Genomic DNA, 27,087 nt, shown 5'->3' with positions numbered 1-27,087 from the left:
TATATATACGGTATCATGTTTGTTATGATATCGTATTAAATTAGCGAAATGACATAATTAGTTAAATATAGGTGAATGGAAGACCAAGCGAGGAAAGAAGAAAAAGAAAAATATAACGGATTCTTATCTGGAGTGCTGCTAGTATAACCAGGGAGTGCTACTGAGGTTGCGGTAAAGCTGCTTGTCCACGTAGAGCCGGTCCACGGCGATGACAGCTCGGATGCCCTTTTGGATGAGACTGCGTCAGATTGGGAACAGAATTTTGCGTTGCTCCAGGATCTCTTTGGGGAACTGGTCGTTTACGCTAAAGTCTGTTCCTTTCAGCTCTTTGCCACGACTCTTTACCTGCTTTTTCTGCTTGAAATAACCGAATTTGGCCACAATAGGACGCGGCCTTGGGGCTCCAGGTTTCTTCGCTCCCATCTGATCAACTCTTTCGAAGCAGATGTTTTCCACGGTGTCTTCCGGAAGCTTCAGGTATGTCTTAATAAAGGTTTTAACCGTAGCTTCTGTATCCTCTTCGGCAGATTCCGGGATGCCTGAAAACACCAGGTTATCTCTCATGCTACAGGCCTGGAGATCGATGACAGTCTCTTTCATTTTTTTATTTTCTTCACATAGATGGGTCACATTCTCATTCTACACCGAGTCCCGTAGTGTAGCGTTTTCAGCAGCGAGTGTTTCCACCTGCTGCTGGCTGAATTCCAGTGATTCCTTCAGGGATTTGAATTCCCAGTGCAGGACCTCGACCAGGGACAACCTTGCGTCGAAGCTGGACAACCGCTTGTCGATTTAATCCAGGATGTCGGTAAAGCTTTTACCCGTCGGCAATGTTGTTTCAGGCGAGTCTGCCGGGCGACTTCTTTTCGAGGATGGCGTCTCGCTTTTGGCTGGGGAACATGCATTTTGGTTTTTCTTTATGACTATAACGTCGAAGCACCAGTCGATGTATTCCTGAAGAGTTTTCAAATTTTCCTCGTTGTCCTGGCAGTTCACTCAGTTTTTCATTCAGTTTTTCTGCCAAGTCTCCAGCGTCTGACGTCACCTAGAACATTTCCGCTTCGCTTCCTCGATTCCTTTGCTCTGAAAACCATCACTAACTACAAGACGCCATCCCCCAACTCTGTAGGGAATCAAAAACTGGTTGATGACCTGAATGAGTTTTATTGTAGATTCAAACTCCAAGTCTCACACCACACCCCTGTCCTGACCCTTTTTCATTTACGCTGAATTTCTTGACACCACCATTATCACCTCTGACAACCACCCTCTCTTCCCCACCTGCACTCCAGGTCTGTGAAAAGGATGTTCGCCAGAACTTTCTGAAACAAAAGAGAAGGAAAACTTCAGGCCCAGACTGCATGACACCAGCTTGTCTGAAATACTGTGCTGACCAGCTGGCTCCCATCTTCACACAGATCTTCAACTGATTACTGGAACAATGTGAAGTGCCTTTGTGCTTTAAACGTTCCACAATCATTCCCATTCCAAAAAACCCCAAAATGACTACAGACCAGTCGCCCTAACATCTGTGGTCATTTGAAAGACTGGTGTTGGCCTATCTGAGGGACATCACAGGACCCTTACTGGACCCGCTGCAGTTTGCTAATAGAGCAAACAGGTCTGTTGATGATGCAGTCAACATGGGACTGCACTTCATCCTTTAACATCTGAACAAACTTGCTTATGCAAGGGTCTTGTTTATAGACTTTTCATCAGCTTTTAATATGATCATCCCAGCACTGCACAAGTCTGCATACAGAAGTCAGGTTCGAGCAGCTGGCTGTCTGGTGCAGTCACAACAACCTGGAGCTGAACATGCTCAAAACAGTGGAGATGATTGTGGACTTCAGGAGGAACCCACCTGCACTTCCCCCACTCACCATCATGAACAGCACTGTGACAGTAGTGGAGTCATTCCGGTTCCTGGGCACGACCATCTCTCAGGACCTGAAGTGGGACATTCACATTGACTCCATTGTTAAAAAGGCCCACCAGAGGTTGTATTTCCTTCGCCCGCTGAAGAAATTGAACCTGCCACAGGAGCTGCTCACACAGTTCTACTCAGCCGTCATTAAATCCGTCCTGTGTACTTCAATACCTGTCTTGTTTGGCTCAGCTACGAAAGCAGACATCAGGAGACTACAAAGGACGGTTCGGACTGCTGAAAGAATTATTGGCACTCCCCTGCCCACGCTGCAAGAACTGTATGCATCCAGTGTGAGGAAAAGGGCGAGGAATATCACTTTGGACCCCTCACACCCAAACCACCTTCTATTTGAACTTTTGCCGTCGGGTCAACGCTATAGAGCACCAAACGCTAGGACAGTCAGGCACAAAAACTGTTTTTCCCCCCACGCAATCTACCTCATGAACAGTTAAACATCATTCTAACCGTCAATAAATATATGTGCAATATTGTGTACAGATATTGCACATATATTGCAGTATATTGTACACAGACAAATATGTGTGCAATATACCGTATAATACCACAGATTTCAGATATTTATGTAACATATTTAAAAGTATCTCACACCCTACTCTATTTAATGTCAACCTTTTTTTGTGTCGTGCTGTTTTGTTTTGTCATTTGTTTTTTGTTCTGGAAGCTCTGTCACTAAAACAAATTCCTTGTATGTGTAAGCGTACTTGGCAATAAAACTCTTTCTGATTCTGATTGTATGATTTTGATGATAAACATCCTTTAAGCTTGATCGTCTACTCTCAGTATTACTTTGGAATTCCAATTTCATTAGTAATCAATTAGGGTTTGCGCTTCCCTAATTTAATGATCCATGATCAATCGAATAACGGTTGCAACCATCAATTTTAGTGCTAATTAAAATGCAATAATAAGCTATAATTCATCATTTGAAATCCAAATTTCATTTGCAACTAAGTTTCATCTCTTCCTACTAGGTCTTATTTTCTCTCCTCAGTTTTATCTAACAGAAGCCAAACCTCAAAGGTTTTACTAGGCTTTAACTAGGTGCAGGTTGGGGGTGGAACCAAATATCTTGGTCCAGCTACTACGCAGGAGAAGAAACAAGGCAAGTTAGAGTATGCTATTGTCTCCGACAGGCCGCAGTACGCAGAAAAGCCAGAAGTCAGGCCAAGGCTGACTCCAGAGATAAAAACAACAGAATTAAAGCCCTTAAAACTCACCTGGAAGAGGCAAAGAAAGAGATCAGCCACCTCATTTGACAGCTGGACAATATTAAAGAAGAGTTCGACAACCTTAAAGAAAAACTCAAACCTGCCCATGATCTGTCAAGAAAACGAAGGGCAGGACTGGATCCCCTGTTTTTGGCCCGGTAAGTAGGGGAAAAGGTAAAGTGGCGGTGCTGAAACACTCCCCACCTCCCTCCAAAGAACCCTAACCCTTGGCAAAACACTTTGCATTGCACAGCTTGAACCTCAAGCTTGCTAGGAATATTGACAAATTCATGCCGCATGTGCCAGGTAGCCAGAATGTCCAAGCTTATCCATGAGATATTGATTCATATCTAAAAATGAGACCCAATATTACCGACCAAGGTAGACTCTATTTGCTCCAGATGACATCAAGCCTTGAAGTGCACATCTTGCTCACGCAAAGACTGAATATCACCTGCTCCAAGGAGACCTCCTTAAAGTATAAAAAATTCCACTCCTTAAAAATTCACTGACCCAAGTCAGAACAGGTTAGTCAGAACAAGGTTAGTGACTGCCCTGGAAATGAGACAAGGTCATCACAAACCTCCGCAAGCCTACTACAGCCAACTCAGATGACCATACTTTGGCCTCGTAATGAACCTAACTTGGATTAATACGATAACTTTAAATTTCTCTTTTTATTATTCCTATTTTTACTGTTATTAAATAAAGGTGTCTGTCATGTATGAAGATATCAAATCTCTGCAGCACAGGGGAAAATGTTTTCTTTTACAAAGGGCTAGCGTATGTGCAGGTTTTCATTTCAACCAAGCAGGAGCCACACCTGATTACCTGTATAATTATGTGTAATTATGTTCTTGTAAATTACCATATTTTACGTTGGATAAATAGCTAGAAAAAAGATATAAAGATAGATAAGGAATCATGTTTTCCTTTATGTCATGTGGAAGAGCTTCACTCTGAGTTGGGAAAACACCCAAACCACACTAATGACTCACTTGCTGATCTCTAGAGCACATACCTTTGCTCAGGAACAAAGAGACTGTACTTACAAACCTCAGCAGCTCGCCCAGTCTTTCGCTCTGTCTTGCAGGCCGCTCTTCGCCAACGTCCTATTGCTGCTGAATTACCAAGCGACTGAGTCATCTGTTCTTAAAGACTCTTATGGAAGGAACTCCAAAATCTTACCGCAAAGTAACCCTCAAAAGAAGTTCGAGAGCGACCCAAAAACAAACAGTAAGATTAAACCCAAGACTCTTGTGACTTTCTCAGATCTAGAAATCAGTACTAGAAATTTGGGGACTTCCTCAAAATCCATTCACTGTCACCCTCCGAACTGTTTGTTTGTGTGTGTGTGTGTGTGTATGTGTTTGTTTGTTTAAGTAGCGTAGTTTCATGTATTGTAAAGTAGTTCAATAAATTCTTGTTTCTTTATAAACAACTGTTGTCTTGGTCAGGTATTTTAAAGTTTAAACATTTTCCCAGATCGTATGTTACCTTGCTCATAATTGATGAATACCAGATTTGTATTATCATTGTTGGCCATTATCCTGTATTGGTGGCAAAGATGTGACTGTTTCAATAAAGGTTATTATTATTGTCCTGCATCAAGCAAAGAGAACAACTAAGGAAATTGCAGAAACTACAAAAATTGGGTTAAGAACAAGAAGTCATTTTAAGTCTTTATAAGTTTTTTTTTTTCAAGCTGTTTTTGTAGATCTTTTTAAGTGTTTATATCTATACCGCATTATCCTGTATTCAGTGTCGCGGGGGGCCTGGAGCCTATCCCACAAAGCGGGGTACGCCCTGGACGGGGTGCCAATCTGACAGTGGAATCTATGTGTACGAATACTATAATCATTACAGCACTCCAGTTCTCCCAGTATATCATAGGCAGTGTTTTGCAAATTTGTATGTGGTGCTTCTGTGTATAATTCAAATATTTTATGCTTTTATACTGTTTAGTATTTATTATCATATTCAGCAATTTGGCATGTATTTATTATACAGAACTATGCTTTTTATTTAATATGGTGGATTTTTTTCTTACTGTTGTAAATTTTATCATGTTTAATGGGTCTCTGTGTTGCAAGTACAATGATATGTTTATATATTTATGTTCTGTTGGGATGAAAAGGAAATGCTTTTAATAAGGTGTGCGGGGGCAGTGAGGCAGCGCCCTAAGCGACCGCCTGTATTGCCTGTTAGACGGCCGGCTCTGTAAAATAAGGCATGGGCTTTTCATCATCTTGATTATTAATTCTGGTGGAGGAAAGTTGATGGTACCATCCTCTATGCACGCCTTCAGCTCACTGTCATTAAATAGCTAGACATCTGACTGCTACAACCCGCAACATGTTGGTCACTGTACATTTGTTGCATTTTCAATAAAAAATACTCCCAATACGTCTACATACACAAATTTTGGCTATAGTTCCAGTAATGAAAATATTATAATGCAGCTAAGGACATATTATAATAAACAGAAAGAGCAGCTCATCTCTCATATCTTCCAGTCTGAGTCGCTCGTTCTTTTGAATCTTTTGCACTGTATAGCGTCTATGGGAGTCACGTGACAAAAGAACGAACGACTCGGACTACTCGTTCTTCTGAGTCACGTTAAAGATTCATTCAAAAAGAACGAGTCATTCATGAGCGACCCATCACTACTGTACGCCCCAACCCTAGACTGGGACATAACATGACGTGTGTCTGCATGTCCCATTTCTCCAACTCTATAGGTATACAGGTATACATTAGCGGGACAATATGAGGTCGTTTCCATATTGTTAACACCTCGGAAATAGTTTGTAATAATAGGAAGCGTCATTGTTTTTTCTCTTCATGTCAGTGGCGATGGTCCGGTTTTGTTATTAATTCTTTTGGACATGGTATAACATCTTTAAGCTCCTTAATCGCTATTAAAATGGTATCATGTTATCGTTAACGGCTCAATGTGGGGCTACTACGCTTGGAAAATTTACTGAATTGGTACCAACCACTACACCTTGGAGTCGATCTTAAATCGGGAGAGGTCGGTAGCAAATTAAGCTCAGTGGAATGGGGTATTACTGACTGATCTTGAATTTTAGTCCTAGTCCTGGGCTAAATGTCCCTGCTGGTTTTTATTATATTTAGTCAATCTGATCATACTTTAGTTTAGTCAAGTTTTGGCGACTTACTCTGGACAATTTAGTCTAGTTTTAGTCAAAGGAACCCATAATTATTTTAGTCTAGTTTTAGTTAATGAAAATGTAACGTTTTAGCAATAAGATTATTATTAATCAACCCTACAGTAAATCTAGTCTAGCCAAAACTATTTTGTAAGGTTTTTCACAAAATAACTGTCTTAACAATTTAAATCTTTAATCTTTTCAGCTTTTCATCTGATGTTTTCAGCCAATTTTATGTATTTTTAACCACCACAACAACCTGGAGCCTATCCCCGGAGGCTTAGGGCACGAGGCGGGGTACACCCTGGACAGGGTGCCAATCCATCACAGGGCACACACATATTATATATATATATTTATAAATAAATATTTATAATATAATTTTTATTATATAAAATTATAAACAGATGTTTTATTTTTTAAAGCACATTTGACGTCTCGCCATAGTCACAGGAAAAAAGGTCATTAACTCCTGCTCTATTCCTGAGGTCTACAAGCTTCTGCAGATGCACTTAGTCCTGCTTCAGTCTTATATTATTCACATATGTTCTCCTGTCCTGGGTCTACCAGCCAGTTAAAGTCTACCAGATATTGCTCCAGTCCTGAACTTTACAAACATGAACCCCAAACCTGAGGTTTACCTGTTGACAAGTAACTTCTGCTTTAAACAGGAAACCTAAAATATCTGCTATTATCGTGTAACCGCCAATCCTTTAGGTCTACTAAATCATGCTTCAGGCTTGATGTGTACAGTCCTTAGTATCCACCTGATGCCTATAAGTTTCTGCACTAAACATGTGGTCAGTCCTCAGGATCTACAAGCACCTGCTTCATATCCTGCTTCTGACATTCTAAGTTACAAACATTTCTGTCTTACTACAAGGCCCTGCTCCTTCTTTGGTTGAGTGTTGAACAAGAAGAAACCTGCCAATATCCCAAGCGGAGATCATTAGCATACTGTCATTCCTGCTAACTATCTACCGATAGAAACTAGGAATCCTGTACAAAAATAAAGAATAGTCTGACCCTTCTGTGATGCATGGGCAGCAGGGGGCGGCATTTCTCCAATCACCGGGCTGAATGTGGCCCTGTTGGGCGGTTTTCTGTGTGCCCAGTCTATAAATCTCCCGTCTCAAAGTGAGACTTGTGAGCCAAGATGAAAGTTAGAAAGACAGACGATGTTTTGAGACGGGCTATGCTGATTTCAACTAAGTTACACCATGATAAGGATATCTTCAATTAATGTTCTGTAAAATCCATCCATCCACCCATCCTATTCAACCATCCATCGGTCCTATTCAACCATCCTGCTAGAAACCTCTCTAGTCCAACTGTGGAGGCCAAAGGTAACCATTCTATTTATTCCCATTTTACAACCATGCTAAGAGCTCCAGTCAACATTCACACACGGGCAGTTTGGGATCGCCAGTTAGCCTAAGCCACATGTCTTTGGACAGTGGGAGGAAACCCACCAAGCAGAGGGAAACCAAGCAAACTCCATGCACACAGACCCCAAGGCGGGAATTTAACCCAGACCCTGGAGATGCAAGGCGACAGTGCCAAACAGTAAGCCCCCAATGCTGCCATTCCATGCTTTGTCTCGACTTTTCAGAAAAACAATAACAGGGTTGCTTCTTTTGGTCTGGTCTAGGTTCAGCAACGTTATGTGCGCTAAAACATGGGGTCAGCTGGCAAACTAAATCTATTTGACAATTTTGCTGACGATGCCAGGATTCATGGTGCCGTTTCTTAATTGGTGATTTCTGAGGCTGGTGACTCTTAATGAACGTCTCCTCTGTAGCAGAGAGGTAAGTTTTGGTCTTGCTTTCATGAGAAGGTCTTCATGAAAGACAGTTTCATCAAGGTGCTTGATGGGTTTTGCAAATGCACTTGACACAATACTGTTCCAGAACAGCTGACCTTTGTGTTTTAAAATAGGAACCGACTGTTTTAGTTGTTACTTAATTACATCGTTCCATATGCATTTTTCATATTTTTGAAATACCTAGGATTGTTCTAGAATGTAGAAATCCGAACATTTGACTAGTACTTTAACTGTACAAATGATTTCATTAATGAGATATTTGGCAATATACATTTTTAGCACCTAAAAGCTATATGAAAAAGATATTTCTTTAATAATTGAAAAACTACACACAAATCCAGACTATGCATACATTACCTGTAATAAATTGCAGCCTTTCGCAATTAATCAACTGCACAGGCTCACGAGTGTAAATGTGAGTTCATTCACCCATGAAACAACTTGTATAACAGAAAGTTACATCATCCAAATGTTCTGAACATCACAAGAAGAAAAAAATATAAATTTTCTTAATTTTAGTTTTTCTTTTTTATCTTCAATGGTGGCGGCACGATGGTGTAGTTTTTAGCACTGTTGCCTTGCACCTCCAGGGTCCGGGTTTGATTCCTCCTCTGAGCATGGCGTTTGCATGTTCTCCCTGTGCTTGGTGGGTTTCCTCCGGGTACTCCGGTTTCCCCGCGCAGTCCAAAGATTAGGCTAATTGGTTAGGCGAATTCGTGTACCTAAAATTGCCCGTAGTGTGTGTGCCCTGCGATGGATTGGCACCCTGTCCAGGGTATACCCTGCCTCATGCCCCCGTGAATGCAGGATAAAGCTACTGTATAGACGATGAGTGAGTAAGTGAGTGATCTTCAATGGTGAGCTCACTTTACAAAAGAACTCTTTTGATACTTAAATAAAATTATTAAAAGTAAATTACTATTAATTTCATGTGTTAAGTAGGACAAGTGGTGGCAAATTGGTGTTGCAAAATTGCCCGTAGTGTGTGTGTACCCCACAATGGAGTGGTACCCTGTCCAGTGTATAGCCCACCCCAAGTATTTTAAGATATCCTCCAGGCCCCTCGTGACCAGGACGAAGTGGTATAGACCCATGTTAGTTTTGTGTATTTGCTAATTTTATGTTTAGAAATTACTAGATATTTTGTTACTTGTTTTTGAGAAAAATGCTAAATATTTCAGAAAAAAAAGCTTTGTAAAAAAAAGTGTTTTTTAAATAAAAAAAAATGTGACTTTTGAGAGTTACAAAGGCTTCAAAGCTTACACACACAATTAGAAAATCTTTTTTAAAAAATGAGAAAAAATGAGAGACTCAGAGCAAAAAGGAATAAATTTTTTGTTTTTATTCTAAGAAATGTACAGAGTATAGAAAACACCGGTCCATTTCCAAAAAAATAAAATAATAAGAACCTGTAAACGTCGCATTGAAACAAAACACAGAAAAGTTGTTCTGATGCCTTTGTGCTACTGAGGTATCGACAACTGTTAAAAAAAAAAAAAAGAGTCAAAGAAAAAAGAGAAGACATTTAAAATATAAAAACAAGGCAGAAAAAAAACAATTTACAAAATGTAAAATAGCAAATAAATATGATTTATATTTAATCAAATCTAGTCACTTCACTAGTGTAGACAGAAACACAGACAGCAGAGATGCTGAGGAATCAGTAGGATTGGAACAGTCCCTAACTCACAAGTTTAAAAACTGTACAGAGAGAAAAATAAAAAATAAATCACATCTTTACAGGATCTCGTAAAAAACTCATCTTGTTCTACTATCGGAGAACAGAGAGCAGACGTCAAACAGGACGTCATCTACTGCTAAAATAAGCTCTATCTATTTTTGATTTTTAAAAAAATCTTTTTTTTCTGCTCCTATTTATTTCATTCACGTGTGCCTATTGATAATAGTTATGAAGAAATTATGACTAGCAGACAGTCTTCATGCCAAAAAGAGGGCTCAAAAAGTTTGCAGGTAAACATGGACGACATTACAGCTGACTTTAGCTAGTGGAAGCCCTTTGTACAAGCGAAACCTCTGATGAAGAAACTGTCACAGTGCTCAGTGTGCGCAGATGGGCTCTTAAACACCCTTACGTTTTGTCTGGTTAGAAAAAGTTAAGGCTGATTTGGTCCCAGGTTTAGCAGTGAAAAGAGGAAATGTTTCGGTGTATAAATGGAATAGTGGGAATATATTGTGTACATGCGTGGTGTTGATAATGCAATCATGAGAAATAGCGCGTGTGTGTGTGTGTCAGTGTGTGGCTCGCCAGACTCCAGCTTAATGAGGTAGATAGTCGTGTGAATATCGGCATGGGTCTGGCTCATTTTAAACGCTACAGCTAAACGAATAAAAAGTAGGATTGAGTATTTAAAACACACGTCATTGTCATACACACAGAATCCACACAATGCCAACTTATCCTTTTGGAAAAAAATAAAAAAAAACATTTATCACAGCTTTTGTTTCCTACCCACACGCACAAAAAAAAAACATTTAATAAAGTCAAATTCATTTAAATCACCTTAAAAAAAAGAAAGAAAAAAAGAAATCAATATCTTCACATCAACTGAGGTCGAGTAATCGTCACAGTTCCACTCGCACTCCTGGTTAGTCACTTCCCCTTCGAAACATTAACTCGCGTTTACCCGTAATTAAAAGCACGACACCCTGAGGACGAATAGTGTGAAAGAGGAAGCACAGAAAGATTAAACCGTTTTTTTCCCCCGAATAGAACGATTCGAGGATCGTTTTCACGTGGGTTCGGTTTCACGTTTGTAAAGTAGGACCGAAACGAGCAGCTAAACAAATGAGAATCGGAGAGAAGACGAATCGCAACGACGCACACGTTAGGAAAAGGTCGATTGTGAAGTGAAAGCCTTGAACAGATTAAACGTCTCCTTCTGTTTCAACGTGTGGCTATATTTACACACAAACTTGCATGCATGGGGAAAATTTCATCTCATCTCAGGTAATACACACAAACACACACAAACACACACCTAATCCAAGGCCACTAAATCCAGTAATAAAGACTATCTCTAGTGCATAAAAGCGACCGAGCGCTCCGAGTCCAAACACATTCTACGAACCAAGGCAGTGTTAAAGCCACCGTACGTTCACACTAGCAGGCATGTTTTTTTTCTTCTTCTGCTTGTATTCAGAGTTTGATTGGATGTACTAGCGATATCTGCTCACGAGGTGAAACCAACGATCTCTAAAACCAAAATGACTTCTGTCTTTTGTTTGTGATGTCTTTGTATACGTTGAAATATACGTATGAAGAAAATGGTTAAACTGGATTTTTTTGTGCATCAAACAAATTTCACACTTGAGTTTGCATACTAAAGTTTGGAAATGTAGAAGAATGTGAAAGCATGACTGCTGTAAGAAATCAATTGAGTCATGTTACGATTTAAGGATGTGTATATATATATATAAAAAAAATAAATCTGTACCATCATTAACAAGAAATAATGGCTTCATGTCACGTATGTAGAAACGAAACAAGCTGATCATCGATGGACCGTTTCCTTGCTAGTGTGAACGCGAGGCAACATATTGCAGGACTAAGTGAAAAGTCTGACTGAGTTCAACATGGAGAGGAAGGTCAGCTGATCCGCTCACCATGCTCAACATGTGATCTATAATTAGCATTCATTCATTCAAACATTCAATGCATGCTGATGCAAAAGGCAACCGTTTCCAGTGTGTCCGTGTGGAGTACCTCTTTTTTTTTTTTTTAATAAAACACCTGAGTTTTTACTTTTTAAAGAACTCCAGAGTTAATCCACAACCCTGCTGATGTCTTTCCTTTCGGCTGTGCATGCAGAGTGAGTTGTACTTCCTGTCGGGTCACATGGGCGGTACTCGCCAGCAAAGTGCAGAAGCTCTCAGACGTTCTTAGGGAGCATAAATTTATATAAATACAAAGAGGGCAAGCTGCAGTCCTGACCAGGCCAAACAGAGTGGAAGGCCACACACTATAGCCCGTCTATGCTGAAACACATCTGTTGGCCAGCATTGGAAAACAAATTTTTCAGTAGAGGAAATGGTGCAGGTCTCTGCTCGGCCTTCTCCATCTGATTTGTCCTTTACCTACACAAATGCACAAAGTGAAATAATGTACTTTAGTTGCAACGTTTTTTACATACCCGAGCATTTCTCTCACCCTAGCATCATAGTGTTTAAATAATTATTAGAAAAATTATATTGGAAGTCAAAGGGCTGTTGACGAAATACATAAAAAATTTATGTGAAGCATATTATTACCTATGATAAGAGATCATGGTTTGATCATCTGACATTATTGCACAGTTTTTTTGTTATTAATTAATAAAAAATATACAGTTGAACCTTGGATTGCAAGTAACTTGGTCTTTTGCAAGAAAATAAAAAAATTTAAAACAGATTTCAACTTAATGAGTACGGATGCGCTTTGTCTTTTGTGAAAGTCGTCCTACATAGTAGACTCCTCCCTCTCTTCTCTCACCTTCACACACACACACACACACACACACTCACGGAAACAGTGCTTTGTCAGGATTCTTTATAAAGTTAAAGTTCATGCTTCCAAGATTTAACTGTACTTTTAATCCAGGTATAGTTCCTGTTGATGTTGTGGGAAAGCCAGAAAACAGGGTAAGTTCCTATAATCACTTCCCTCACTATATATAAAATCAATATACGTCATAAAACCATATTATATAAAATGATTTTATTAAATATGTATTCAAATATATATATATATTGAATTGATTGCATATATAGATGTAGCAATTAAGGTACGAATTGAAATTTGTGCGCCGACTGTATCACCACACCGACTCCAAAATCTATTTTACTATCTAATGAATTACCCCACACCGTCACACCCACTAATTATACATGCTTACAATTAGTGTTGAAATATGCTCATTTGAAGCCACCGGTCCAATGCTCGCAACAGCTCAACACGCACTCAAGACTTTGGAGGCATCCGATGCAGGTAAATGTTAAACACTTGTATTTTAAGTTAGTTTGTATTAATTAAATGTTGCCCTTGCTATGTTTAACAGTAAAAAGAAGAGCATTTTCACATGCACCATGTGGCAACCACTCCTAGCCTTCGGGACTAAACAGCTATGAAGTGCACAAATATCTCCAGTAAGAAGAAGTGAATTTTTACATTTTCACAAATCACATATACAGAAATTAAACTTAGCATAGCCTGCTATTAAAAATTATAATAATAATAATAAAAAAAAGTGTAAGGATGTCAAATCCTACCTTTCACACTTCCTGCTTACTGCTAGGACCACTGGGAGCTGCTGCACTCATCATGTGCTGCCTATCACACAAGACATGGTATGGTCATGGTAAAATATACAGTGCAATAGTTCAATATGGTATTTATAGCTAAGTTTTATGAAAACAGTTAAATATATAGTCAAGAAAAGAATATTCAAGTGAGAGTAAGAATCTGCAGAATTAGTTATTATTTGTTTTTCATTGCTAGTCCTGACAGACTAAAAACTACAGATGTCGTCTTTTTATTAGTTTTGTCGCTATAATGCAGTGGCTAGATCCCAGAATCGACAACCTACAGCCTTAGCCACCTGACCCACCACTCCCTTTTTCTCTAGTCTATTAAATTCATTAAATAAAAAATAAATAAAAAAACTCACCGTGGATGAAATAAGTGTTCAGGTACCATGCTCCTCTGAGGCAACATCATGCCTTGAAAGTGACCTGCAGTATGTGGGTGCCTATATATAGTCTGTCCCGGGGCGTAGGGCAGTTGCTGGGGCCGCTGCAGTGCCTCCATCAAGTGCGGGTGAGAATTGTGAGGACCAAAATGTCCACTCGGGTGCTGAGGTCTGGAGTACGGTCCACTTGGCACACCATGAGTTTGGGGAGCTCCGCCCTGCTGCATGCTGGGATGCATGGCTCGTGGATCGTAGGGGTAATTGTGTTGAGGCTGTGCAGAGATGCGGCGATGGGCTGCAGCATTGTGACTGTCTAGATCCAGTATCTCTTTTGGACTTTCAGGAAGATCCGAGTTGTCCTCAGTTCGTGCCTGTTTTGCTGGGGTGGCACCCTCTCGATTCTCAGTGGAGCTGCCCTGGGATGCATCAGAGAAAAGATTCGGAGACATAACATTCCCACCAGAACCATCTGAACCAAGAGGAGACATGGTGTTCTCCTTCTGTCTGCTACTGATGCCAGCACCTGCAGGAGGCAGGTAACTGTTGGGCATCATAGGGGGATGAGGCTGGTACTGAGGTCCTGGCCATTCTCTTGCTGGGAAACCAGGCCTGTTGTTTTGCTGGTGCTGGGGATAGTATTGCTGTTGCTGCTGGTATGAGGCATGCATGCTGGAATGAGCCTGAGGATGCTGTGTGCCCATGTGGTACTGATGCATGCCACCGTGCTGATATGGAGAGTAATGGGCGGGATTCTGATGAGGGCTCATAGACTGAGACTGTGGTGCTTGGCTTGGGTAGGGCAGATGAGCAGATGCACTCACTGGTCTGCCCATGTATTTGCTGTAATGTGGATTGACGATGCCATACTGAGGCATACTGTTACTTTCTGCACCATGAGGGTGATTTGGTGGTGTCTGACTGTGTGGTGGTGCCTGTTCTGGCCTGTTCAAATGAGTTTGTGACTCTGGACTAAAAGGCTGCTGCTTATAGTGACCATTGGCTTTGGTAGGGGCATTCTTCAAATCGGGATCGGTACAACCAGGCTCACGGGTAGGCTCACTGGGTCTCTGGTCACCACGTTCAGCAGGGGAGGGCTGAGCAAGTGGTTGGGAAACAGGGTGGCTTGGGGGCAGTGAGGTAAATGTGGCAGGGTGTTGAGCACCTGGTTGTGACCCCTGAGGAACAGACTGGGGCATGCCATGGACAGGCCCTGGTTGTTGTCCTCGGATGGATCCGTTTTGGGTCATCTGCTGGTGAGGAGCATTGGAAGACATGTGTGGTGGCCCATTGTGAGGATACTGCGGAGGTAGAAGTGGAAGTGCCTGCTGAGGAGGACTCTGTAACACTCGTTGAAGCATATTTTGGGGACCATTTGGAGAGACCTCTGGAGGAATGTTAGAAGACATTTGTTCAGATACATCTGAGATTTTATGAGTGATCTTTACATTGCCATTATAAGAAGGATGTTTAGGGGAATCCAGATGTTTTTGTGCCTGGGTTTCAGACTGGGGTTCCTTTCGAGCAACAGGACTGTTTTGGGATATGTGTAGATTGCTTTCTTCAGCGTTTTTTACTTCCAGCTGTGGTCCATCTTTATTTGGGGGGAATAAAGTCGGTGCATACTCTGATGTTGTCTCTTGTGGTGACCCACCCCACGCTGTGGCACTAGGGGTCTGCTGTGTATCACTGGCCCGTTCAGGGCCCGTTGGCGGACCAGGACAAGGTGAGCAATTGGACTTTTCAGTCTGTTGTTTATTTGCCAGTTCCATCTCTAAACCTGTTTGAATAAATATAAAAAGGGATCACACAAATCATTTTTAATCAAAAAAACTCTTGCCACAAAACTGTTAAAATTGATCTGTTAATCCTTTACCAAAAATGCCTACCTTTTTTAACCCCAGCACCTTGGTCATCTCCCACAGAACTTGAGTTCTGGCTTTCAGGAGCCACAGTGGTATTTGCAGTCTTCCCTAGAGGCGGCTGGTAACCTCCGACGCTGAGACGAGAGGATGATGCCGACAGCTGCTGCAGGGCAATCATTTCCGGGCTGTCCATCATTGATCCCACATGTGGCCTCGGCTCTTGAGGGGTCATGGGAGGCCTGTGGGCCATGGGTCCCTGGGAGCTAACTGACGACATCCTGTATTGACCATCAGAATGGGGATATCCAGCATTGTGAGGAGGTCGCATCATACCATGACTGTAAGGGTGCTGACCACCCATAGCCTGCTCCTGCATCATCGGTCGTCCAGGCTGCTGCTGGTTTGAGCCTGGCCATGGACCATAAGTACTGGGTGGAGGGCCATATGGAGTAAAAGAGTTGTGCAGGGGTCTGGGGTAGCCATTTCCCATGGGATGCATGGGTTGCCTGTCAGGGTAATGGTGAGGTCGATACATGTCGCCATCAGACGGAGTGGTACACAGTCCTCCAGACTGTAGGGCGACTGGTCTTGGACCCAGTGATGGGCCATGAGTGGGGCCAACATAAGAATGCTGCTGGTGTTGAGGCTGAAGGTGACGAGAATCTCCCCCCATTGGGTATCTTGGACCAAATTGCGGACCATTGGTAGGTGGACCCTGGAAAAAGAAAAATCTATTAGACCCATGAATAACACAAAGTAAGGTATAAATATAATATTTAGTTTTAAGACTTAAATGTACCTTATCTATCATAAATTTACAACCTTTCATTGAGCATGCAACAACAATAACTACACAAAATGTTTATACTAAATGTTGTTGTGGTTATTAAATAAGCTAATCATGTGGTAGCACAGCATGTGTGCAGATAAGAGGACAAAAAAAATTAAAGCATCAGAATGTGGTGAAAAAGGTATGATCCCTGTGACTTTAATAAATGGCATGGTTGGTGGTACCAGGCTGGTTTGATTATTTCAGAAACCTCAAGAATTAATGCACAATTGAGCTAAAGTTTACACAGAATGTGGTAAAAACCAAAAGAGCAGCCTGTGTAAAGAGGATCAGCAGGATTGAACACCAGACTGGCCTGAGCTGACAGGAAGTCTATAGTAACTCAAATAATCACTCTTTTTAATGGACAAAGTGGAGAAGCATCCACCACTTAGTCCATCCTCAAAGTTTGATGTTTTCTTTTGTGCATACCTTTCTGCTCATGGCACTTGTAAAGAGGGATTAAGTTACTATATCCTTCCTGACGGCTCAAATCAGTTTGGCAATTTTCCTTGGAAATCTCTTATTAACTAGGCGTCTCCACCCACAGAACTTTTCATGACATTTTGCATAAAACTGAAATTCCCTAAAGAAAACCAACTACCATTCCATGGTTAAGGTCACAGAGATTATTCCCATCTACCAGCTTAATTTACCTCTTCACCCGTTTTTGCATGGTTTTTTTTTTTTAGATTTTACTGTTGCCATATTGTTAATTCCTTGCACTATCTGTTACATGACAAAAGCTTTAAAGATTCACATTGGGTTGAAGTTCTCATGTAATTCATTAAATGATTTGAATCATATAGAGCTGCAACAAAATAATTTGAAACAATACATTCATTTGGAGCTTATATTTATTAACTGCAACACTAATTTCAATTGTGCTGGTGATTATACACACACTTTTATAATGCCTTCAATGATTACAGGCTCGCTCACTCATAACATTATCAAATGTGTTCGTTCTCAGGTAGTAATGATGTCATACCTGCATAGGGTAACGAGGCATGTGTTGCGGCCCATGCTCGCCTGGACCCCTGCCCATGACAGGCCGCTGTCCTTGGTATGGATACCGGGGGTCCATCATCATACCTTGTCCGTACATTCTGGGTCCAGGTGGTCCTGGGTGTCGCTGGAGCTGTTATTTAAAGAGAGAGGCACTTCTATTTAACCTCCTGATGCAATCAATAACAAATAATTGCTTGCCGTATAATATATTTTTTTTGTTTATTTTTAATACACACTTTACAGCTATGGACAAGTAAAATTTCCTGTAGTAAAAGGTGCAATAAAGATGCAATAAAAGTGTCCTAGGTTTGATTAAAAAACAAAAAGGTACAAAACCTATTCATAACTACATTACAAGGCAAAAACTTTGAGGACACTTGACCATTACACCCAGAAGGTATCTCACTGTATATTTAGTCCTAATTATTGTTATAACTTCTAATGTCCTGGGAAGGTTTTTTCACTAATTTTTAAAACATGCTGGTAGGGGATTTTTGCCCATATAACCATAAGAACTTAAGTGAATGTTCAGCAGAGTTAAGGTCCGGGCCTGTGTAGGTGTGTCACCAGTGACACAGAATACAACAAGTGCTGCACGAAAAAAACTGTCAAAAACATGGATGACACTCTGAACCATTCTACGGACTCATCACCCTCCTGACATGTGCGAGAAGCTACAGGAACATCCATGCCAACCACAGAAAGCTCCCAATCATTCTTTATACCACTTATCCTGTACACGCAGGCCTGGAGCCTATCCCCAGGGGACTTGCGGCACTGGACAGGGTAGACCATGGATGGGGTGCTAGTACTTTGCAGGCCACAGACTTTGACACCACATGAAAATTAGCCTGACCTGTATGTCTTCAGAGTACCTGAAGGAAACCCAATAATAACAAGAACATATCTATTTTCTTTTTTTTTTTTTTGGTCAGTCCAGAACAGACAGAGCTACCTCTCTTGGCCCTGGCTTGGTTTGGACCTTATGGGTCAGTTTAGATTTAAAAAAATAAAATAAAAAAAAATTTATGAACCACATAAAGAACCTGTCTAAGGAACTACCCAGATGAAGAAAGCGCAACAACAAAAAAAAAAACGATGCATATTGTGAAATCACCCTATAAAACTGTCTTTTTTGTGTCACAAAGTGCAGACTTGCCTGTTGTGACGGGTGGTACATGCCGTGCAGTGGCTCGTTCCCAGAGCGAGGATGTGCCATGTTGTGTGGATGTGTGGGCATGTTGCCGAACTGAAAACCAGGTGGTCCATGGGCAGATTTGGAGCCGTTCTCCTGGGGCGTTTTGCGTTTCTGCGCTTGCTCCGTGGCCCTGATCAGGCTCTCGGGCCCTGACTGCCGACTACTGTTCTTGGTCTTTTTCTTGTCCTTGCGCTCGCGGTCGTCCTTGTTTAGATGAAACTCCTCGTCGGTGTCTCCGTCCTCGGAGGGGAAGTGTTTCTGCAGCGCTCTGCTGAAACAGCGCTCCAGGGACTCGGCCATTATCGTGTATTCTGCAGAATAACACAAACAGTTTAGCCCCGCCAACACAAACAACGCTTACAAAGAAATAGGCGTCTCGGCTTCCTTCTCCGCGCTGGCCCGCTGACCAGGTCACTGAGCCACAGTTGACCTTTGAACCTGCAGCCCCTCCCGGTGGGGGGGAAGCGCATTCTGACAGATGGATGGCTCCGGAGAGAGAGAGGGGCCGCAGGGATGGAATGTCTGTGTGGCACTGCAGGACTCGCGCACTGGAGAACAGTTCAATCACTCGCCATTAATCACTGTCAGGGGCCAGGCACACACGTACACACACTTTCGCCATCTCTTTGCTCACAAAAATACTTACACACATTGCTCACACACACATACTTAAACACACTCTACGAGCAATCACAATAAATATTGTCCTTTTTTTTTTTTTTTTTTTTTTTAATAACAGTACTTATTTACCGCTTTCCTCTCCATTGTACTCCAGGCAGTTCTCAAACATGAGCTTCACGTCGGCTATGAAGTCATCCTTGGCGACATATTCTCCGTCATTTAGCTTTCTCTCGATGGTGGAGAGATCCATCGGAGTCTTAAAAAGTAGACAGGTGGGAAAATTATTTCAAACACATACTGTACATACACGGACGCTAATTCTTTTTTTCTTTTTTGCATTTTGTCACACTTAAAATTATTGAAATCAAACTTTTTTTAAAATATATTACACAAAGATGAGCATTCCTACAGGATGCTGAGAATAAAGAGTTGAATTGCGCTGCCTTAAATTTCAGTGATGGGAAAACTAAACGAAGAAGAGTAAAGAAATAATGTTCTACAGCTCTGGGGGAAAAAAAAAAAAAAAGAGACCACTGCAAAAGAATCAGTTCATGTTTTGTTTTGTTTTTTTCTTACAGGTGCATGTTTTGGTGAGATGAACAGTTTTGCTTCATTTATTGTGAACTGCTGACAATATTTCTCTGAAATTCAAAATATAACTATTGTTACTTAAAGTGTATATTTAAAGGAAATGACATCACAACACATCAAAATAACCCAAGATCATGCAATATTTGCAGAGCTTTAATAATGAAAATTTAACAAAATGCAAATAATTTGTAAACAAATGGTGTTAATGCTTTGGCTAAATAACATTACGAAATCAGTATTTGATGGAATAATCCCGATTAATGATTACAGCCTTCAGTTTTTCACATTGCTGTTGGATAACTTTATACCATTCTTTTTGCAAAAAAGCAAACAGCTCAGCTTTACGTGATGGTTTGTGGTCATCCATCTTCCTCCTGATGACATTCCAGAAGTTTTCTGGAGTAAACTGCAGTGGTCTCCTATGCCCCCCCCCCCGTGTGAAAAAAGTACTTGCCACCTAAACTGGATAACAGGTTGTGCCACTCTTGGCGGCAACAATTGCAATCGAGCGTTTGGGATAATTGGCAAAACACATCGCTGTGGAGGAATTTTGGCCCGCTTTTCTTTGCAGAATTGTTGTAATTCAGCCACGTTGTAGGATTTTTTGAGCATACATACAGTATATACAAATCTGTTTGATGATCTGAATCATTTAATTGTGACAAAAACAGGAAGAGGGCAAATGGCTATACGCTTTTTTTGTGATACTATACATACATATAAACACAAAGTAATTCATCTAAATCGGCATCACTGGTCGATGTTTATGTCCACAGTTGTAGAGATATATGGAAAGCTAACCTGAATAATCTCGTGATAATTAGGGGCGTAGGATTCATCCACAGGCTCCAAGAAGGGCCAAGCATCTTTGTGAGCCTTCAGAGATTCCAGCACTGAAAAAAAAAAAAATTGAATTAACCCACACGCCCACACACCCAGAAAAAAAAGATCCGAGTTAAAGCACAGAAAGTATTGAAGCTGATAAAATGAGGAAGTGTGTGCAAGAGGCTTGGCACCGTCCTTTCCACCAATACCTACCTTTATAGAGAGCGGCATAGTCGTCATCGATGTCATAGCTGAAAGAAAAAAAAGAGAAGTGGAACTTAGCAATGTGGAACTAAAGCAGCTGAAGTGTGGAGAACTGCGTGAAAGGATTTTACTGGTAAACTTCCACAGGTAAACATGCATTATAGACTGGGGTCTGGTGCCTGATCATGACTTATTCTATTGACATAAAGGAACATTTTTACCGAGAATAGATTTATTTCAACACACAAATTGTTAGTATCTCTCCACACACACAAAAGGCAACACCTGGAATCTTGGCCGTAATTCTTTCATCAATACCTTACAACATTTCATTCAGTTCAATAGCACTAATGTTTATGCTCTGATTCATTTCAACAAGAAACATTTCTTACACATTTTAAAGTATTAAAAACTACTAAAAGTATTTAATAAACACTAAAAATGTTATGTAAAAGTAATTTGAATGTTATAACTTGGACAAAGCGATAATCTTTTTTTCTTCATACTTCAGGCCAGTAGGTGGCGGTATTGCACCAGCCGCCCATAAAGTCAAAAGAAGTAGTAACACAAACTCTAAATGTTTCTATTTTCAGTTACATTTTTTTTTTCCAGGGAATTTATCGATTTTAAATAAATTATTTTTAAAAATGCGCACTTTAAATTAAAATAAAGATTATGTTGTATAATCAGTTAAATAAGGCAACATTATCGTTTTTTCGTTTCGTTTATCTTCAAGTTACTAAGACAAAATACGAACGGTGTTCAAGTCGAGCCGGGACCGATGATCATCCACAATAACAGAACACGAGAGTATGAGAGTAAAAACTCCCTTTATTTCTCTATATAATCTGCTGCTACACTAATGCACTTATCCCAGTGTTTAAGATAAAAGGTTTTCTTAGTATGCCGAAGCCATGACCATCCTGACTGCCTGCTTCATGTCTGAAACTCTGGCCTTCCAGGAACTCCCTTAACAGCCCAAATGTGAAAATTTGCACTGTTTGAAAAAAAAAAAAAATTTTGACTGCGGCTAAGAGTCTCATCACCATATTTGTGTTTGAATTCTTCTGTAAAATGTCACAAGTTTGACCTGAACGGCACTCTTATATTACATTATATTAGAGCGAAACATTCCTCCAAACAGTACCTCCCTACAAATTAAAACAAATTACTGACACTTCCATTACAGGATTTATTTAACCACTAATCTCTCATCAATCTTTGCTTTCTTTAACTTTAATGTATAGAATTTTAAATGAAATAATATTAATGTTGGAATGAGCTGCTCTGTGCAATTACAGTACCCGGAGTAGTGTCGTCATAAAATAAACTCTTACATCTCGTTGGTGCGGCGGGTGCGACGGACGGGCGAATGAGGTTCCAGGTGGAGCAGCTCAGCCGGCAAGTCCTTCCCCTGGGACAGGAGCCACGCCCTCTCCTCACGCTGTTTTCTTCTCCGGGATCGCTCTGAACACAGACATGAGCACAGACGCACGTGATCATGAGCACGTCCACACACACACACATGCACACCCATTCAACGGCTCCCAAAAAAAAAGTTCTTTCCTCAAGGCACCTGTTACTCAAACAAGCCAGGTCTGCTTAGTCTCCTGAATTCGGCAAATGAGAGAAGTGACTCAGCGAGCAGCTTTAGAAGGCAAACTAGATCAAAAGGTTTGCGTGAGATAAAGAACCCGAGCTGGTTTCTGCGCTGATATGAAAGGCCATGTCGGGCGCACCCTGCTGTGAGGATTAAAGAGGTTTAGGGGGGAAAGGAGCCGCTGGAGAGCTCCTTAGGCTACAATCGTCATCCATTATACATTAACAGGCCGAGCAGTCCGGCCCCCAGTGCCACAATCAGGAGTTAAATAACTCTGGCGCAGATACCAAGAGTGAACCGGAGGGAGTTTGGGGTGATGAACGAGTTTTGGGGAGTTTTCTCATCATCTCATCTCGTGGCTTCTTTGTGCCGCTTGGGATAAAAGCAAGTTTTGTCGGCACAAGACAGCGGCATGTGTATTTGATCCAGCGTCATCTGAGCCAGCGTTCATGTTCATGCCCACGGGGCTGCCTTCGAGTTTGTACGCACCTTCAGCTGCTTTCACCCGCTCCAGCTCCTCTCTCTCTCGCTCTTCTTGGAGGAGTCGTTCTTCCTCTCGCCGCTGCTCGGCGAGCAAAGCCTGCCTTTCCATGTCCTCCTCTCTCTGTTTCAGATTCACCTCAGACACCACCTAGGCAAGAAACCGGGAAGGATTTCAACGTAAAGAAATAATAAAAAAAATAAAATAAATAAAGACAATCAGAATAAAAAATTCCTGAGATTCTCTGGAGGTACAAGAAGAAAAGCATTACTCGAAAGAAGTAGCGCAATCCTCGCAGAAGGCGACGGACGAGCGGATTTACATAACGTCATTCCTGAGACACTGAACGCAAATGATTTAAGAGCAGAAATTAAAGGACACGTACCTCCTCTTTATTTACGACCTGCTTGTCGGAAAGCCTCAGAGAATTCCGTACGGGAGGATTCAACAGTTTCTGCAGCTGCTCTTTCTCCTGAGAAGAAAATAAGAAATATACGTATTATATAATGTCAGGGAGTTTTTCAGCATCTCTCTTCCTCTCTCAGTCTCCTACAGTCCCTGGGGAGCATTTTAAAAGTGTGTGTGTGCGTGTGTGAGTAGGGTCGGTGGGGGGGGGGTGTTTGGAGGTCGTCACTGGGGTCAAGTCGCGCCCTGTTGGACTTACCTCGGCACACGTTAACGTAAACAAGTCAATTATTTTTGTTAACGGTGACTGGGAATAACCTTGGACGTGTAAAATATGAAGAAGACGAAAGTGGCGACTTTGGAAAGGAGCATTTACGACGGCACGTGCACCGCAGCACCGTAAATATCTATCTCGAGTGTATTATTGAACCGCTCTTAAATTTTGGCAGAGTGAGATGAACTGCTTGAAATGGAGCCACTTAAGAGGTCACTGGGCCGCGCACGCTGCAGGCCATCAGTCGCCGGCTGAAGGTGAGAGCCTGCCTTCTGTCAGGGCCTGATCGAGATTAGCGCTGACGGCGTTTTGTGTGTTGTGAGTCAGGGTTATGAAAGATGACCCGGTCTTTGCTGCATCTGAGGTCAGTGTGAACTTAGCTCTCTGTGCACCGCTCACACTGACAGGTAAAGGGAAAAAAACAAACAAACAAACAAACAGAGGGGCAGATAATCGTGCGAAAAAAGTGCACTTCATGGTTAATTATTGGACTATTATTTTACCTCACAGAATCACAACGAGTACACTACGAAGTCCAAAATAAATGTATTTAAACACGTCTCCAAAATAAACGTGTTAAAAATAAATCAACAAATAAAAAAATCCTCTGACGCACGTGAAGCCGTGCTGTCGCTCACGCACCCTTGGGTCAGATCGCTTTCACACTTATACACGATTGATTTCCAGGAACGATCGATCCACTATCCCTCCCCCTCCCCACAGGCCAGCACTCACATTGTTATCTTTCTCTCGTGTGTCGGTTTGCAAGCCGCCGTTAAACATAAAGAGAAGAAAAGAACTGATGTGTTAATCCTCGAGCTATGCCTAATATATTGTTGATATTTTGGTTGAAAAAAAATATATTAATTTGATTGGTGCGTTCTATGCGCACATGAAGAGAACTTGAGGACATCGTCCACTTCCGCGTTTCAGGTACGACTGGCTTCCATATCTGGTTCGATCTGTGCCAGAGTACACTGTACCAGGAGCAGCCCTAAAATTTGTATTATTATCCAAAACAAAAATTTTTAATATTTGCCCAAATTATGTCTCCGGGTAATTAGTACGTTAATAAACATTTCTTCTCATGTAAAAAAACCAAAACAAACTATGGTATTATTCTACACAATGCCGGGAAAGGGTGAAAACCAAAATGGTGCAACCCTGCCGGCCCATTTAGCTCACAAAACGGTGAAACTTGCGAGCGACTTCGGGCGTGGAATTCTGCCTCATCATCACACCCAGTGACTTCTTTCTCTTCCATCGCTTGAAGAAATCACTTCGTGGCAGGCGTGGGATGACAACGAGGTGATTACTGAGGTGGAACTTTTCCTTAAGATCCAAAAAAAGGGTTTCTTCAAAGACTCAACCAGCCCATCCATCGTTTGGAGAAGTGTGTCGCCTTAGGTGGAGGATACAAGTACATAGATACAGTATGCTCATGACCGACGTTTGTTTTCATTACATCATTTTTCCTTGACATTAATAACAATTTTATGACCACCCTGTCGTGTCGTACTGTGCTTGTGCTCGAGACGACCTTTTCCAGCAGACTCGGGGACGGTTCCTGAGAGTGGAACGCTTGTGTTCTCACTGATCGAAAAATGAATCAGACTTTAAGGGGTCAAGTGCTCTCAGAAAAACGATCCCGGGTCCCTTAGATGACGGTGCTATTCGATAGCTTTCTTTTTCGTGAGCTGAAATATTCGTCAAATATTTGATGCTAGAAAAAGATGTAGATTAATTTTAAACAAATCAAAATAAAGCTTCATGTTGTAAAGTTTTCTATCCTATAGGCTTTGCTGTATAAATGTGTGTGTGTGTGTGAGTGTGTATGTCTGCTCAACTGTGTGTCTTGCCTTGTGCTCGATCATGCTGCTGATCTCTGGCAGGAAGTTCTGGGTAATGATGCGGAACAGGTGCCGGTCCTGAGGAGAGGTTTTGTCCTTAATGCTCTCAGCGAGTCTGGTCCACTGCTCTTCATTTTCACACACCAGGGACCAGGTTCCACGCTCACGCCCACGCCCTGGCACAAAACACACACACACAAATAAATTCACACAGAGCTTACTACAATACGCTCAGATAACTGAGCACTGCAAAAAAAAAAAAAAAAAAACATGCACACACACTAATGTTGATTTGTTGTTTATTGGTCGTGTAGCTTACCTTTACCCAGGTGTGGCTCTGGCTCCTCCTCTCCGTTCTCTTCATCTTTAAAAGATTCGATCTCGCTGAAACATACAAAGGAAAGAGTGATCTTAATTAAGCTGCTTTCATGCTGAATCGTGAAAATACGTAAAATAAGCAACCTGTGGTCTAACGCCATTATCACGCGGTCAGCAGATGGGGTCCGAGAACCACCAGGGGTCCATGAATCATAACTAGGGGGATCGCAATTTTTGTAGTTGTAGTGGGTTTGGGGGGGGGCAGGGTTTGGGCACCATTACACCCCTTATAATAAGTTTATAATACATTCCAAAAGATGTACAGTAGCTGTGTGCAGAGCTACACACTCAAAAGCAGGAATGATATACAAATTCTCTTTTTTTTCTAGACGTTCATGAACGCCACAGTTCTTGTGTAAACTCTCATGCAAATCAGTAGGAGATAAATGCGTTCAGATCAACCCCGGTCCCGAAATTCATGAAAACATTTTCTTTATGTCTAGTTATAATGCAATGGTATAAACTCTGTAACTAGCAACACTGACATATCAGTTATATTGCTCTTTAAAAGAATTTAACTTACTCTACAGCAAAAATAAATAAATAAATAATAATAAAAAACGACAACAGAGCTTTTTTAAACCAGTCCCATTTGATCAGCCTAGCAGCTGCTTTGCATAGGATTGAGCTGACAGTTGAGAAGAAGAAAAAAAAAAAAACTCTAGTGAGAAAGCAGCCTAGCTTCAACTTTATTTTGAGGTAGACTTGAAATAAATCCATAGCAATATTTATATATAAGAAAATTCTGACTTACACAGGTGAGGAATCTTCGTGCTTCTTTTTCGGTGGTCTTCCCCTCCTTTTTTTCTCAGGCGCTCTCATTTCGGGGATTTCACTGCACCGTGAACGATGAGAAGAAGAAGACGACGACAACATTTAACTGAACATTGCATTAATAAACCTGTTGATCTAAAGCCTTATTGTTCCTACTCGTTAAGCGTACCTGAGCTCAAGGGTCTTCTTTCTGATAGGTTCCTCTTTATACAGGCGAGTGCCGTAGAAGTACCAGTAACATGCACCGTGTCCATCCTGACCCAAAGGCTCGACACGCAAGCTGTCTGCCTCCAGACCCTGGGAGAAAAAAGTCAAGAACTTAGAAACAAGAAATGGCTCTTTA

General features: G+C 41.3%; 1 protein-coding gene across 1 annotated transcript in view; it reads right to left on the bottom strand.

Moving 5' to 3' along the window:
- Positions 1 to 9,484: 9,484 nt before the first annotated feature.
- Positions 9,485 to 27,087, bottom strand: part of LOC128531643 (chromatin remodeling regulator CECR2) — a 49,460-nt gene continuing 31,857 nt past the window's right edge. The window contains exons 4-19 of the mRNA XM_053505686.1: positions 26,914 to 27,041; positions 26,725 to 26,805; positions 25,912 to 25,976; positions 25,602 to 25,768; positions 23,449 to 23,535; positions 23,072 to 23,213; positions 22,320 to 22,449; positions 20,992 to 21,029; positions 20,755 to 20,846; positions 19,492 to 19,618; positions 18,703 to 19,052; positions 17,524 to 17,673; positions 15,728 to 16,418; positions 13,821 to 15,618; positions 13,423 to 13,483; positions 9,485 to 12,252 (exon numbers count right to left, since the gene is read on the bottom strand). Of these exons, the coding sequence (XP_053361661.1) occupies positions 13,426 to 13,483; positions 13,821 to 15,618; positions 15,728 to 16,418; positions 17,524 to 17,673; positions 18,703 to 19,052; positions 19,492 to 19,618; positions 20,755 to 20,846; positions 20,992 to 21,029; positions 22,320 to 22,449; positions 23,072 to 23,213; positions 23,449 to 23,535; positions 25,602 to 25,768; positions 25,912 to 25,976; positions 26,725 to 26,805; positions 26,914 to 27,041 (4,104 nt within the window). The 3' untranslated portion in view covers positions 9,485 to 12,252; positions 13,423 to 13,425. The remainder of the gene's footprint in view (positions 12,253 to 13,422; positions 13,484 to 13,820; positions 15,619 to 15,727; positions 16,419 to 17,523; positions 17,674 to 18,702; positions 19,053 to 19,491; positions 19,619 to 20,754; positions 20,847 to 20,991; positions 21,030 to 22,319; positions 22,450 to 23,071; positions 23,214 to 23,448; positions 23,536 to 25,601; positions 25,769 to 25,911; positions 25,977 to 26,724; positions 26,806 to 26,913; positions 27,042 to 27,087) is intronic.

The sequence above is a fragment of the Clarias gariepinus genome, chromosome 10 (assembly GCF_024256425.1).
Source record: "Clarias gariepinus isolate MV-2021 ecotype Netherlands chromosome 10, CGAR_prim_01v2, whole genome shotgun sequence".
Lineage (NCBI taxonomy): Eukaryota > Metazoa > Chordata > Actinopteri > Siluriformes > Clariidae > Clarias > Clarias gariepinus.
Note: the sequence above shows the minus strand (reverse complement) of the source record. Positions and strands in the feature narration are given on the sequence as shown.